General features: G+C 45.7%; 1 protein-coding gene across 3 annotated transcripts in view; it reads left to right on the forward strand.

Moving 5' to 3' along the window:
• The window catches only part of SLC22A3 (solute carrier family 22 member 3), a 118,447-nt gene that overhangs the window by 70,795 nt on the left and 31,676 nt on the right, over window positions 1-15,976 (forward strand). For 2 of the 3 annotated variants that reach the window (XR_006717701.1, XM_045500209.1), the window contains exons 6-8: window positions 6,026-6,123; window positions 6,243-6,457; window positions 15,700-15,808. Coding sequence is in view for 2 of the 3 variants with exons in the window: in XM_045500209.1 (XP_045356165.1) it covers window positions 6,026-6,123; window positions 6,243-6,457; window positions 15,700-15,808 (422 nt within the window). In the remaining variant the exon portion in view is untranslated. The remainder of the gene's footprint in view (window positions 1-6,025; window positions 6,124-6,242; window positions 6,458-15,699; window positions 15,809-15,976) is intronic. The other variant, XM_045500210.1, reaches the window with a different exon arrangement.

The following is a 15,976-nucleotide window of genomic DNA, read 5'->3' on the forward strand; positions in this document are numbered from 1 at the left end:
AAGATCTGTTTGAGCCCACCATTTTCTCACTAATTTCCTGAGAATCCAGAGAGAAGATTCCTTCAGGAGCCTCTGACTTAAGGTCAGTGAAGGACTTTCTGGAGGTCTTTTCTCATTGGTTCAAATTGGGTCACATGGCCATTTCTCATTGGTTCAGATCGGGTCACGTGCCCAGTCCCTTGTACAGAGGATGAAATTACCCTTCGGTAATCAGGTCTGCCCTACAACTGGAAACAGAATCAGCTCCCCTGAGAACACAAATGGATGAAGGGGGGGTGGGGTGGGGGCAATGGCAGCTCCATTAAGAAAGAGAAAGGGAGATTGACACTGAGTCAACAGTAAAAAACGTACATTAGGGTCTAATTTAAATCCGTTACTTTAAAGGGGAGCTATATTTTTTTCTTTTTAGGAAAGTACTCGAGGTTTAAATTTTAATTTTAAGAGAATGTTTGTAACAAAAAGGAAGAGAGTAAAAACCACTACAATCCCACTACCCCGTAAGAACCATTAATGAGTGATACAAGCATATTTTTAAATAATAAAATATTCTTCTGTGTATTCTGTAGACACAGTATAGCCTAATGCTTAGCAGTATACAGGCTTAGATGTCACCCTGCTATCTGTGTGTCCTCACTGAGTAAGCTACTTATCTTTCCTGTGCCTCAACTTCTTCTCTGTGATAGATATAAGAATAGTATCTATAAGTTACTCTGGCAGTAACCCTGGAGCTCAGAGATCAGCAATCTACAGCCTGCGGGCCAGACCTGGCTTGCTGCCTGTTTTCATAAACAAAGTTTTACTGGAATCCAGTCACGGTCATCTGTTTGTGTTTCCATCTATGGCTGCTTTCACACTACAACGGGAAGGTTAAGTCGTTCCGACAAAGACTATATATAGCGCACAGAACCAAAGGTATTTCTGATCTGGCCCTTTGCAGAAAAAGTTTGCCAACCTCTGGGTCAGACCATCAGACTTCTATTGTCTTGTCAAAATCTCACATGTCATAGTTCTGTGGTCATGCAGTAACTTAACCAGCCTGGAGATACGATCAAGAAAAAGTGACATCTGCAGAGCTTACACAAAGGCGAGCGATGATGCGAAGTTATTTTATCAGCTAGAAATGGTTAAGAACCATGAGTAATTGAAAAATCTACCAAGGTGTTTAAATGCCAAATTATCTATCTGAATTGACCAGAGATCTTAAAATACGTGATACATGATTTCCCTTGAACTCTGGCGTGTTGACACTGGGACATGAACGAAAGTGAATTTGTCTGGAGTCACAGCTACAGGGAGAAAATAAGACTGAAGAGCAAATGAAAGAGAACCCATAACAAGTCGCTGCAGATGTTGCTGTAGAAAAGAAAAGATTGTCGCCCCCTGTGTGCTCTGGGTGAACAGTGGTGGAGATGTGTGGATGGGAAGGGCTCCCCGGAACAAAGGGAATAGTCTGAATGAGCACGGTGAAGGCGACCCAAGCCTGAGGCTCGGAAGAGCCATAAGGGAAGAGAAAAGCATCACAGGAATAAGTGATACATCCGTGGAGGAACACCGCCCTCACCTTATGGGTCGTTTTGGTCTTGAATTTAAAGATCCTCAAGATCTAAATTATTTTAGTCACATCCAACTTTTCCAAAAAATAGTGTCTTAACTAAAGGCCATTAGATTTTTGGCCAAATGTGTAATGTCCTTCTCTAAAAATGAAGTGACCATCAACTACAAAGAACTTTTCTAGAACAAAAAGCTTTTCATACATTCAGCAGTGCAGTGCGAGGATTAAGAATAAAGGATCTCCATCAACTGCCTGATTTCAAATCCTGGCTCCACCACCCTCCATTTAATCTTTAATGCCCTAAGGCTTGTTTTCTTTTTTTAATTTATTTACAAAACAGGATTGATAAAAAAGGACTAACTTTAGAGAGTTTTGATGATAATCAAGTGAAATAATCCATGGAAAACAGCCCAGAATCTAACAAATACTACATGCTCCTTAGAAGTGAACCGTTTTGATGTGGACAAGATAGTTGTGGAAGACATTTGATAACCAACCATATAATGATATATTGTTGTAATATACTAAGTTCTTCCACTTTTGGTATTCCTGCTTTATTTTTGGACCAGCAACAGTGAAGATAGATTTTTAAAACCCTTTACTGGCGTCTTAGCATTTAGAAGAGCAGATCAGGGAACATTTTAATAAGCACGTTATTAGTTGAGTGTATAGGTCAACTTGCTGCTGAAATGGAGACCCAAAAAATAGAATGAGAAAGGAAGGAAGGAGCAAAGGAGAGGAGGGAGGGAGGAAGGGAAGAAGGAAGGAAGAAAGGAAGGAAGGAAGGAAGGAGGAAAGGAAGGAGGGAAGGAGGGAGGAAGGAAGGACGGAGGAAGGAAGTAAGGAGGGAGGGAGGGAGGAAGGAAGGAGGAGGGAGGGAGGAAGCAGGGAGGGATGGAGGAAGGAAGGAGGGAGGGAGGAAAGGGAGGGAGGAAGCAGGGAGGGATGGAGGGAGGGAGGAAGGAAGGAAGGAAGGAAGGAAGGAAGAGGGAAGGAAGGAAGGGAGGGAAGGAGGGAGGGAAGAAGGAAGGAAGGAACAAAGGAGGGAAGGAAGGAAGGAGGGAGGGAGGAAGGGAAGAAAGGAAGGAAGGAAGGAAGGAGGAGAGGAAGGAGGGAGGGAGGAAGGAAGTAGGGAGGGAGGAGAGACGGAGGGAGGGAGGAAGGAGGGAGGGAAGAGGGAGGAGGAAGGAAGGAAAGAAGGAAGGAAGGAAGGAAGGAAGGAAGGAAGGAAAGAAGGAAGGAGAAGGGAGGGAGGAAGGAGGGAGGAAGGGAGAGAGGGAGGAAGAAAGGAGGGAGGGAGGAAGGGAGGGAGGAAGGAAGAAAGGGAGGGAGGAAGGGAGGGAGGAAGGAGGGAGGGAGGAAGGAGGGAGGGAAGAGGGGGAAGGAAGGAAGGAAGGAAGGAAGGAAGGAAGGAAGGAGAAGGGAGGGAGGGAGGAAAGGAGAGAGGGAGGAGGGAAGGAGGGAGGAAAGGGAGGGAGGAAGGAAGGAGGGATGGAAGGAGGAAGGAAGTAAGGAAGGAGGGAGGAAGGAAGGAAGGAAGGAAGGAAGGAGGAGGGAAGGGAGGGAGGAAGGAAGTAAGGAGGGAGGGAGGAGAGAGGGAGGGAGGGAGGAAGGAAGGAGGGAGGGAAGAGGGAGGAGGAAGGAAGGAAGGAAGGAAGGAGAAGGGAGGGAGGGAGGAAGTAAGGAAGGAGGAAGGAAGGAAGGAGGGAGGAAGGAAGGGAGGGAGGAGGGAGGGAGGAAGGAAGGAACAAAGGAGGGAGGGAAGGAAGGAAGGAGGGAGGGAGGAAGGAAGGGAGGGAGGAGGGAGGGAGGAAGGAAGGAAGGAACAAAGGAGGGAGGGAAGGAAGGAAGGAGGGAGGGAGGAAGGAGGGAGGAAGGGAGAGAGGGAGGAAGAAAGGAGGGAGGGAGGAAGGGAGGGAGGAAGGAAGGAAGGGAGGGAGGAGGGAGGGAGGAAGGGAGGGAGGAAGGAGGGAGGGAGGAAGGAGGGAGGGAGGAAGGAAGTAAGGAGGGAGGGAGGAGAGAGGGAGGGAGGGAGGAAGGAAGGAGGGAGGGAAGTGGGAGGAGGAAGGAAGGAAGGAAGGAAGGAAGGAGAAGGGAGGGAGGGAGGGAGGAAGTAAGGAAGGAAGAAGGAAGGAAGGAGGGAGGAAGGAAGGGAGGGAGGAAGGAAGTAAGGAGGGAGGGAGAAAGGAAGGAGGGAGGAAGGAAGGAAGGAGGGAGGAAGGAAGGGAGGGAGGAGGGAGGGAGGAAGGAAGGAAGGAACAAAGGAGGGAGGGAAGGAAGGAAGGGGGGAGGGAGGAAGGAAGGGAGGGAGGAGGGAGGGAGGGAGGAAGGAAGGAACAAAGGAGGGAGGGAAGGAAGGAGGGAGGGAGGGAGGAAGGAAGGGAGGGAGGAGGGAGGGAGGGAGGAAGGAAGGAACAAAGGAGGGAGGGAAGGAAGGAAGGAGGGAGGAAGAAGAGGGAGGGAGGAGGGAGGGAAGGAGTGAGGGAGGGAGGGAGGAAAGAGGGAGGGAAGAGAAGGGTCTTTAACATTCCCACCCAGAGGTAGGCAGGCCCAGCCGCGGAAGCCAGCTCTGCTCCATGAGGGCCTCCAGGACCCAGGTTCCAGTTCCCTTGTTTGTCCACTGTCAACTGCAGTAGGTTGTATCGTAGAAGCTGGTTCACTAGTATCTTCTCCTTCTATCCCTTAGGAGAGGGAAGGCAGTGAAGGAAGAGCAAAGCCATCCTTTTCGAAGGATTGTATGTAGAGCTTAAATACCTGGCTTCTATTCGCACGTCATTGCCGAGATTTTAGTTAAATAGCCACCCACAGTTGAAAAAGAGGCTGGAAAATGTGACTCTAGCTAGGCAGCCCTGTGCCCAACTAAAATTCAGTGGATTCTGTTATCAATCAATCGGGAGGAGGAAAGAATGGGCGGTGGAATCCATTAGCAGTCTTCCACGGGTATTGTCATGGAAACTAGTGTTGTTTCCCCGAGCTATGACACTATTGATTGTAAAACCCATCATTTTATGCATGATTAAGTAAAAAAAAAAAAATTCTATTAAACATCTTTTCTTATTAGCCTAGTTGTAGGACCCATCCCAATTTAAGAGGTGTTAAAATGTGAAAAACTTGTGTCTCGCTGTCGAAGAAATACAGTATTGGAAAGACTGAGGAAGAGAAAGTGATCCAAAGACATTCATTTTTGCAGTCTTTGTGTGTGTGTGTGTGTGTGTGTGTGTGTGTGTGTGTGACTTTCCTTAGAGCAAGCCTTGACAGGAGATATCAAACTTTGTCTTAGCCATCAAGTGTAATGCTCGACTAGGTGACTAACAAAGTACTATCAGTGTGAGCATGCTCTAAGTCAAATTCCTGTGACTGCTGGCAGAGAGACTTTTGTCTCAAAGTCTTGGGGGAAATTTTGCCTAAATCTCCACTCAGTCTTGACCGGATGTGGAGTTGAGTAAGAAGATAGTAGGGGTCCTGTCTTTCCTAGTCGGGGCTCTCACTTAGTAGGACAAAGACTGAGGGCAGTATTCCGAGGGCACAGGCATGGCCTGGGCACTTGACTTCTGGCTTCACACTCAGTCATCACCCAAGCGTTGGTTGACCGGCCACTTTGCTTGCTGCTACGACACGGTCCGTGCCCTCCTGGAGCTCCAGAGCTCGGGGAGGGAGAAAGAGAAGTAGACGTGCAGGTGAGTAAAGGCACAGATCGGGCGGCCTCAGAAAGGCCTCCCAGTGGGGCTGGCATGGCGACTGGGGAGGTCGGAGGGCAGAGGAGACAGAATGTGCAAGACCATGGGAACCGTCGCATGAGGGCGTTCTGGTAGGATTCCTTTGGCATCCTAGACCGGAGCAGCCGTGGGGACCCAGGGTCTGCTGTTCAGCTTTGTTTCCCTTACGGTACCTTATACATGGTAGGCAAACAGCAGTATGTGTTTAATGCAATTCAAGGAAAGACCCAACTTCTTGGATGGCCGAGTAGAGAGGAGCTGAATTTTCCTGGCTCCAAAAGATGCTGGATTCCAGGAAACGGATGGAAGCCAATTGATCTCTTTGGCGCGGTGCTTGCTCTTGAACTCGCTAGTATTTGGTGTGTTAACATCAGGTTGATATTCAACAAAGAAGCACTCGTTTGGATCCCCCTGCTTTTGCCACTTTCACGTTTATTTTCTCCAGTTGCATAAATGCACAAACGTATTTTACTTTAAGACACCCCGTTTTTCCTTGTTTAGTCAGATGAGAATTCAGCACTGCCGATACGTGCTTGAGTGTCAGTGTGGCAACCACGTCTTGGTGAAATTGACCTTTTAACAAAGCGAGGGAATCAAAAGTCTTCATTCTCAGGTTTTCAGATGTAGTAAGTGGAGAGACCCTGGTCAGTTCAGTCAAATCATTTGACTCGGTGGCTTTGAACCTGGTCGGTGACAATCTATAATGTGCAGGTGTTTCTTGCTGTATTTGCTACTGAAATCTGCTTCTCTCATATAGATCACTGTTACAGATGAGGAAGTTAGTAACCCATCCTTTTTAGATCTGGTGAGGACTCCCCAAATGAGGAAGTGCACACTTATTCTTATGTTTGCTTGGTAAGTCTGACTTGTGATGAGCTCAAAACCTTGTATCGAATTTACGACGCGTCCCCTTGTGCAGGTCAGGCTGAAGTTATGTCTTACTTGATCTCCGTTGTCTCTCAATGTCGCCCCAGGTTCACAAGTGCCGTGGTTTATCAAGGACTCGTCATGCGCCTGGGGATTATAGGAGGCAACCTGTATATCGACTTCTTCATCTCGGGAGTTGTGGAGTTGCCTGCAGCCCTCTTGATCTTACTGACCATTGAGCGTTTTGGACGCCGCCTTCCCTTTGCGGGAAGCAACGTGGTGGCAGGCGTGGCCTGCCTTGTCACCGCATTCTTACCAGAAGGTAATGGGCCCCTGAATCTGTTGGGCACTCAAGGCCTTGAGGTAGTCTTAAATCAAAATAATCAAGAATGGGGAGCCTCTTGTCCTCAGAAAACGTATCACTGCATCAAAATCTTAGCACCAGGCAAGCTGTAGTGATGGCATTCGACTTTCTGCTTAATCAGCGTAACGAGTTTGAGTGTAGCGGTTGGTTCCATACACTTTTCTGTTTTCTCCACTTCAGGTGCATTTATGGGTGAAATAGATGTGCAAAATCTAGCTTGTAGCCATGTAACTTGCTTTTGATCGCCTTTATTTGACTTATTTTCATGATATCGCCGACCATGTTTTGCATATTTCCTGAGCTTCTGCCATATCACTGGCCCCATGCAAAGCACCAGGGTTACAAAAGGAGGAAAGGAAGACACTTCTGACTTCCAAAGGTTCACAGCCTAGTAAGAGATATAGATACCTTATTTTTGAAATTTTTTTCTTACAAGTTTTTATTCATATTCCAGTTAGTTAACATACAGTGTAATAATCGCTCCAAGGGTAGAATTTAGTGATTCATCCCTTACATGCAACACCCAGTGCTCATCACAACAAGTGCACTCCTGGGGCACTTGGGTGGTTCAGTCAGTAGAGCGTCCGACTTCAGCTCAGGTCACGATCTCGCGGTTTGTGGGTTCGAGCCCCACATTGAGCTCTGTGCTGACAGCTCGGAGCCTGGAGCCCATTTTGGATTCGGTGTCTCCTTCTCTCTCTGCCCCTCCCCTGCTCACGCTCTTTCTCTCTCTCTCTCTCTTAAAAATAAATTTAGGGGCGCCTGGGTGGCGCAGTCGGTTAAGCGTCCGACTTCAGCCAGGTCACGATCTCGCGGTCCGTGAGTTCGAGCCCCGCGTCGGGCTCTGGGGCTGATGGCTCAGAGCCTGGAGCCTGTTTCCGATTCTGTGTCTCCCTCTCTCTCTGCCCCTCCCCCGTTCATGCTCTGTCTCTCTCTGTCCCAAAAATAAATAAACGTTGAAAAAAAAAATTTAAAAAAAAAAAAATAAAAAAAAATAAATTTAAAAATTAAAAAAAAAATTTTTTTAAAGCAAATGCCCTCCCTAATACCCATCACCCATTGAATCCATCCGACCACCTGCCTACCTCCCCTCCGGCAACCCTCAGATTGTTCTCTGTAGTTAAGAGTCTGTTTGTTCTTTGCCTCTCTTTCCCCCCCACGTTCATGTCTTATGTTTCTTAAATTGCACATGAGTGAAATCATGTGGTTTTTGTCTTTCTGACTGGCTTATTTCATTTAGCATAATACTCTCCAGCTCCTTCCACACGGTTGCATTTAAAATGGCAAGATTTCATTCTTTTTATGACTGGTAGTATCTCATTGCATATCTATACGATAGGTTCTTTACCCATTCATCATCAGTCAATGGCCTTTTGGGGTCGTTCCATAACTTGGCTCTTGCTGATAATGCTGCTGTAAACACCGAGGTGCATGTTGGGATATAGACACTTTCATGCTTTCACAACTCACTATAATACATGAAATAATGGAATTATTTACAGTTGACCTTTGACACAACGGTGGGGGCGCTGACTCCCTGCATGGTTGAAAATCTGAATATGACTTTTGACTCCCCCGAAACTTAACTGCTAATAGCCTTCTGTTGACCGGAAGCCTTACCAACAACAAAACAGTCAGTTAACACATATTTTGTATGCTATATGTGTTATATTCTGTATTCGTACAATCAAGTAAGCTAGAGAAAAGAAAATGTTATTAAGAAACTCATAAGGAAAAGAAAATACAGTTACAGTACAGCACTGTGAAAAGTGTCTGCTTGTGGGTGGACCCACGCAGTTTAAACCTGTTGCTCCAGAGCCAACAATACAAGATTTAGGAAAATAAATCTCTCTGAAGGCTCTGACTGATTAAAAAAATAGACGCAAGCAGTGATATGCATGAAGTAGTCAGGAAAAGCTTCCGGAGGCGAGAACTCGGCACCTACGAAGGAAAAGAAATGTACTGGACAGGGGCACCTGGCCCGCTCAGTCAGAAGAGCATGTGACTCTTGACCGCTGGATCACGAGTTCGTACACATTTGGTGTAGAGATTACTAAAAAAATAAATAAGCTTAAAAAAAGAAGAGAAAGGAAATGTAGTGGACAGAAGGGAAGGGTAGTAGAGATTGTCCACAGTAGGGCAGAGCTCTCAGAAGTATGAGCCATCTTCGGGAGTCCCGGGACCACACGTTCTCTGTTATTGCTGGAACATGCACGAGAAGGGGCCGAGGATACCTGCCACCAGCAGTGACTGGCCTCCCTGGCCGTGCCAGGAACTTGGGCAGGGTCCCGCGAGCTTCCTGCTCGCCGCATCAGGTTGGATCTCTCCAGTGAGGAGAGAGATGCCGAGAGCAGGAGTTAAGGTTGTGGCAGGCGGCCCGGGGGGCGCAGGGTGATTTCAGGGAGAAGTCAGAGTTCGTGGGGGGGCCCGCGGCCAGTGCACGCTGAGGAGGTGGCGGGTGACCCCAAGTGCACCGTTAACACAACCCGCGTTATCTCTGCCACAGGACACAGCAGACGCAGGACAGGGAAGCTTTTCAAAGCCCCACGGAATGCATAGGAATTAGAGCAAGTTTGTTCTTTCCATGTTCCGGGGTATGTGGGGTGGGGGATACTGAGAGGGCTGATTCTCTGGGAGCCCTTTTGTCGGCCTCAAAGAGTCTGTCTTTTCTTCTGAGAATCACTTGAGGGTCAAGAAAGAAGCTACAGTATTGTGGAAGTGAAAATAGACATTTACAGATGAGTTTGTTAATTATATGAAGGTTTATGAAGTCCCCAAACCCTATTTAAATAAAATTACAGAAATGCCCCCCTTCAGACTAGAAAATTAAGATGTAAATTCTTCTGGGGCGCCTGGGTGGCTCAGTCGGTTAAGCGTCTGACTTTGGCTCAGGTCGTGATCTCACAGCTGGTGAGTTCAAGCTCCATGTCGGGCTGTGTGCTGACAGCTCGGAGCCTGGAGCCTGCTTTGGATTCCGTGTCTCCCTCTCTCTGCCCTCCCCCACTCACATTCTGTCTCTCTCTGTCTCTTAAAAATAAATAAACATTACAAAAAAAATTTTTTTAAAGATGTAAAGTCTTCTGATTGGAATGGTTGATGATAAACAGAACTGTTGATTTATACTGATCTCATTTTTGATGAGTATACCAGATTCCTAGGGCTATAGTAACAAAGCACCACATCCCAGGTGGCTTGAAACAACAGAAACGTATTCTCTCACAGTCTCAGACACTGGAAATCTGAAATCCCAGTGTGGGCAGGCCCACACTCTCTCTGAAGGCTCTGGGTGAGAATCCCTCCCTGCCTCCTCCTAATTTCTGGCAGTTGCCAGGAATCTTGGGTGTTGCTTGACATCATTCCAATGTCCACCTCCACCCTCGTATGACTTTCTCTTCTTTATGTCATCTGCAAAGATCCATATAGAAATACAGTCACATTCTAGGTTCTGGGTGGACATGAACTCTAGGGGACACTATTCAACCCACTGCACTGGATTCAAGTATTCTAACAGTTGAGGAATCTGTATAACTCATATTGGTCAATACATGTCTATTTAGTACCTTTTTTTTTAATATTTATTTATTTCTGAGACAGAGAGAGACAGAGCATGAGTGGCGGAGGGGCAGAGAGAGAGGGAGACACAGAATCCGAAGCAGGCTTCAGGCTCCGAGCTGTCAGCGCAGAGCCCGACACAGGGCTCAAACTCCCAGACCGTGAGATCATGACCTGAGCCTAAGCCGGATGCTCAACCGACTGAGCCAGCCAGGTGCCCCTATTTAGTATCTATTCATTGCCCCCACTAAATTAGGAGTGGGAACAGAGCCTGAACAAGATAGACGTAGCTCTTATCCTTGTGAACAATGCACAATTGAACTAGAAGGGGGACGAATGGGGAACATTGGAGACCTCGCTGTTGTTTCCCTTTTTGACACTGTATCATTTTGGATTTAGTTCCCTAGAGCGAAGTCTTCTGTCCTCACCGCACATGGAATAGGAATTAAGTATTTATTGCATATGAAATTAGGAAGGTGTGGAGAAAGGTTCATGACTTACAGGTGGCCCATCATTTCGTGATACAATCTTCCCCTGGAAAATTCTCTCTGGCCCCGGACTGATTGGGCTCATTTTGATGGGTGCTGCATCCCGCACGATCCCAGAAAGCATTCTAAGCCATATGTCCGCACCAACGTTGGAGGAACTAAATGTGTGGGAACGGAGCTATTTTGTAGAGAACACTCATAAATTGAAAACTATAAGGCAAAGAATAGACTTTTCTGTCTGGTCTGATCCGTCTTATTTTGAAGACATAATTTCCCGATTTCAGCCTTAGAATTGTTCTCAGCAGAACTGAAAAATAATTGCTTTTATTCTGGACACATCTGATGTGTACATTCACAGATTCAGCTGCTTTTATAAAAGCCTACGTCGGCCATGATTGACAAGAAGAGGTTCAAGCCCTAATGCTCCTTGTGAGCACCAAATTTTAACAGAGGTTCCTCGCTGGAGTTGGCAGCCCTAACTTCTACTTAAGGGAGGTTTTGGACCTGGTTACTTGGGCTGCTGGATTAACATTAGAAAGACTCTTCCTCTCAGTCGTTCTTGACGTCATGAACAGGAGGAGGGCCCCTGCACTGAATGCTGATTAGCCTTTTAGAGGAATCAGCTCTAAAATTATCTCTTAGAGAACAATTTAACTGGCTTTGCCTCCACTGAGCACAACTTTTCATGGTCTAAAGAATGACATTCTGGAAAAAGAAAGTCTTTCTGGCTGTCTCTTCACTTAAGGCACTCTGCTTTTGACCCAAATTTCTGAACTCTAATTAAAGTCTGAGAACTAGGTTTTCTTTATCCGTAGCTGTCTGCGTCTTTCATTTGGGTTTGTTTAGGATGGGTCCAAACCTAGCCCTTTTGCTAAGTAGTCTTTTTGAAAGGAGAATTCTGCCTTTTATTTCTCTTGAAGTGAGGAGTAAGCCAATACATCTTAATTTACATATCTCTATTACAAGTTTTCACTACCGTTTTATTTCAGAACTCCAGGCAGATGGTATAGTCAGAGGAGATGTCAAATAGTGTTCATTTAAAATCCTGCATATCCTTTCTTCAAAAATTGAGGCATTATTCTCAGTAATCTCCAGTCCCTTGACCAAATAAACGTCCATTCAGAGGGACCATCTTTCTCTGTGCTCTCAGGACTCCACGGAGCCTAGTTCCAGCGTCACTCCTCATTTTTAAGTTGTCTTGTGTGTTTTCTTGTCACTGTTCCTGAAAGGTGCCTGTTGCCTCTCTGAGACGAACTTCGAGCATTCCTGCCATGGACGATCCGAAGTCTCTGTTTGCATACGTAATATCCACACATCATTTACACTTCCTGGCAAATCGCTTTCACTTCGCTTTTAAGTTCACGAACAGTGCAGTGCCCTTGGGACTTCTGTTTTATTGCACGTTTCACCGAAATCTCTAGCTCAGGGTGGTTAGATAGTGGCCTCTGCTGCTCAGAACGAACTGAGAGTCTTTCGGGGTAAAGTCAGCATGTAGGAGAAACCATGTCTCCCCAAGGGTGGCCGCTTGACAGCATTTTCTCAACATACCGCTGAATTGACTTGTTATCCGTCTGTATTCACTGAGCTAACGATGTGTTGCGTGTGTGTGCGTGTGTGTGCGTGTGCGCGTGCGTGTGTGTTCGGTTTCTTGGGTTTCGTGTGGTTCTTTCTGGCAAACGGTGATAGCCTCACTTGTAAACTTAAATTGTCATGAAAGTTATCAGCGGGACTCACTTGTAGAGTAGTCTTGATTCAGTAGGAAAAAAACCCCTCTAACTTAAGAATTTAACCTGGATAATCAAGTCATTTCCACGGTAGCCGGCGACATTCTTTGCAGCCCGAGAACAGTGAGAGGTTGCCCGGTCGGGCTGGGACCCAGGGAATCTGGGCAAGGGCTCCCACTCTCCGTTCCCTGGCCCCTGGCACTGTACCACCTGCTCATTGAAGGCTGAGGTGGAATGCATTTCCTAGTCCCCCTCTCTGGCCTTCATGAAGAGGCAAGGCCTAAATAAAACACATGTTTACCACTGCTCTGTGCCAGGGCGCATGGCAGCCCAGCACATCAGCACAATCCTGATACTCCTCACCCCCTGATGTAATTGTTAGCGTGAGAGCTACAGGTGTCCTCATCTGGGAAAAACGTCAAGTACACCAGGACGTCGTCGGCCAGTTTGCGGTCAAAATGTAGTAACCCGGAGCCTCCCAGCAGTGATCTGGATTCTTAAACCGTCTTTCTCTGTGCTTGACGTCCTAGGCAATGGTTTTATTTGGTTGGTTTTAGCTTTGTTGTTGTTGCTGTTGTCGTTGACTGTTCTGTAGAGAAGACCGGTAAATCTACCAAGCTCGATTCTTTTCTTTCATCCTCCGCCTCCACACCTGCTTTTCTACTAAAAAAATCATGTGCTCGGGAATGAGCATTAATCCTTCTAGGAGACAAGAGGACCATTTAGTACTGAGTGAGCATGAATAAATATGAATATAAAAGGGAAGAATTTCATTTTCAAAGATGGAAGTCAGGATGTCCTTAGCTTTGCTTGGGAGAACAGATACGTGCTTGTCCATCAGTCACATATCTCAGACCCATGTCCACTAAGGACGGATGGCATAAGTCGCACAACTCTTTGTGTGTGTGTGTGTGTGTGTGTGTGAATCTTGCTAATAATTCTTTTTTTTTTTTTAACATTTTTAAAATTTATATCCAAGTTAGTTAGCATATAGTGCAACAATGATTTCAGGAGTAGATTCCTTAGCGCCCCTTATCCATTTAGCCCATCCCCCCTCCCACACCCCCTCCAGTAACCCTCTGTTTGTCCTCCATATTTAAGAGTCTCTTATGTTTTGTCCCCCTCCCTGTTTTTATATTATTTTTGCTTCCCTTCCCTTGTGTTCATCTGTTTTGTCTCTTAAAGTCCTCATATGAGTGAGGGCATACAATATTTGTCTTTCTCTGACTTACTAATTTCACTTATAATATAATACCCTCTAGTTCCATCCACGTAGCTGCAAATGGCAAGATTTCATTCTTTTTGATTGCTGAGTAATACTCCATTGTGTATATATATATATATATATATATATATATATATATATACCACATCTTCTTTATCCATTCATCCATCGATGGACATTTGGGCTCTTTCCATACTTTGGCTATTGTTGATAGTGCTGCTATAAACATGGGGGTGCATGTGCCCCTTCAAAACAGCATACCTGTATCCTTTGGATAAATACCTAGTAGTGCAATTGTTGGGTCATAGGGTAGTTCTGTTTTTAATTTTTTGAGGAACCTCCATACTGTTTTCCAAAGTGGCTGCACCAGTTTGCATTCCCACCAGCAGTGCAAAAGAGATCTTCTCTCTTCGCATCCTTGCCAACATCTGTTGTTGCCTGAGTTGTTAATGTGAGCCATTCTGCCAGGTGTCAGGTGGCATCTCATTGTGGTTTTGATTTGTATTTCCCTGATGATAAGTGATGCTGAGCATTTTTTCATGTGTCGGTTGGCCATCTGGATGTCTTCTTTGGAGAAGTGTCTATTCATGTCTTTTGCCCATTTCTTCACTGGATTATTTGTTTTTTGGGGTATTGAATTTGATAAGTTCTTTATAGATTTTAGGTACTACCCCTTTATCTGATATGTCATCTGCAAATATCTTCTCCCATTCCGTCAGTTGCCTTTTAGTTTTACTGATTGTTTCCTTCTCTGTGCAGAAGCTTTTTATTTTTTGAGTTCCCAATAGTTCATTTTTGCTTTTGTTTCCCTTGCCTCTGGAGACGGGTTGAGTAAGAAGTTGCTGCGGCCAAGGTCAAAGAGGTTTTTTCCTGCTTTCTCCTCAAGGATTTTGATGGCTTCCTGTCTTACGTTTAGGTCTTTCATCCATTTTGAGTTTATTTTTGTATCTGGTGTAAGAAAGTGGCTCAGGTTCACTTTTCTGCATGTCGTTGTCCAGTTTTCGCAGCACCATTTGCTGAAGAGACTGTCTTTATTCCATTGGATATTCTTTCTTGCTTTGTCAAGGATTAGTTGGCCATACATTTGTGGGTCCATTTGTGGGTTCTCTATTCTGTTCCATTGATCTGAGTGTCTGTTTCTGTGCAACTCTTAAGAAATTTAGAGCACTGACTTTTTAGGGCAAAGATGGTTTACTCCCTCTTCTGTTAAAACTCAAAAGAAATAAAACATTTAATGAAGAACTTTGAGCTTTTTCCCCTAGTTACTTTGGAGGATAGGAGAATTTCCTCATATAACCAGTGCAGCCCCTAGAACAGTTCATTTTTAAATGAATGAACCAACTGATTTTTAAGAATCTGGCCTCTTCTAGATGATTTCTTGGGGAAGTAGCAAGATTGGGGATGGGGAAGACAATAAGAAATATACACGCTACCAATAACACAAGGCATAGATCTTCCCTTCTGAAGGTTCCAGTCTCCAAGGCTTTGCTACCCTCTAGAAAGCAACATTGGCTTCACATCCAGATTCTTTCTAGCCTGCTTGGAGCAGGTGTTCTGTGTGTTATCACTAAGGGGTGGGAACAGAGAGAGGGCAAATGGGCAATAGGCTGTGGTAACGGTTCTCAAGGGCCCAAGTGAAGACCACCTTCCAGAAGGCCAGGGCACGCAGGCCCTCTAGGATGGCAGTGCCGGGAACACTGTTTTCAATACAGTGGCTGCTGAACAAATGGTTCTTGAATTGTATTTCCATCGTCTAACCCTGCTCAGAAAGGCAACTAGCACACTAAATATGAGCTATCATCCTGGTGGTTGTTGCTGCTAAAATTTGGTTACAATATGGGGCACCTGGGTGGCTTAGTCGGTTAGGCGTCCAACTTCCACTCAGGTCATGGTCTCACAGTTCGGGAGTTCGAGCCCCGCATCGGGCTCTGGGCTGACAGCTCAGAGCCTGGAGCCTGTTTTGGATTCTGTGTCTCCCTCTTTCTCTGCCCCTCCCCTGCTCATGCTCTCTCTCTCTCTCTCTCTCTCTCAAAAATAAATAAACACTTAAAAATAAATTTGGCTACAATATTAGAAGATATCTGTCATTTGTGCTTAACATTAGCGAAGACTTAGGGCTGGGAGAACACTAAACAAATGCCTTTTGTTGTTTTGTGATATTTCATTGAAAGCAAACCCCTAACTCTGCCCTTCCACGTTTTCTATTTGCAGGAATACCGTGGTTGAGAACCACAGTGGCTACCCTGGGAAGACTAGGGATTACCATGGCCTTTGAAATTGTTTATTTGGTAAATTCAGAATTGTACCCAACAACATTACGGTAATTCCAACCTACATGTCCTGGTTTCTCCTAAGTGATTCTGCAGCCAAATGTTTTCACCTAAAACCCATGAAACAGTTTTCTTAACTTGATGATATATTAGCCCGGGCTGGAGGCAGCCAGTAAAGAAGATCCACTTTGAGCTATACCTGCTTTCTGCATTGCTAC

Source organism: Leopardus geoffroyi, chromosome B2 (assembly GCF_018350155.1).
Source record: "Leopardus geoffroyi isolate Oge1 chromosome B2, O.geoffroyi_Oge1_pat1.0, whole genome shotgun sequence".
Taxonomy (NCBI): Eukaryota; Metazoa; Chordata; class Mammalia; order Carnivora; family Felidae; genus Leopardus; species Leopardus geoffroyi.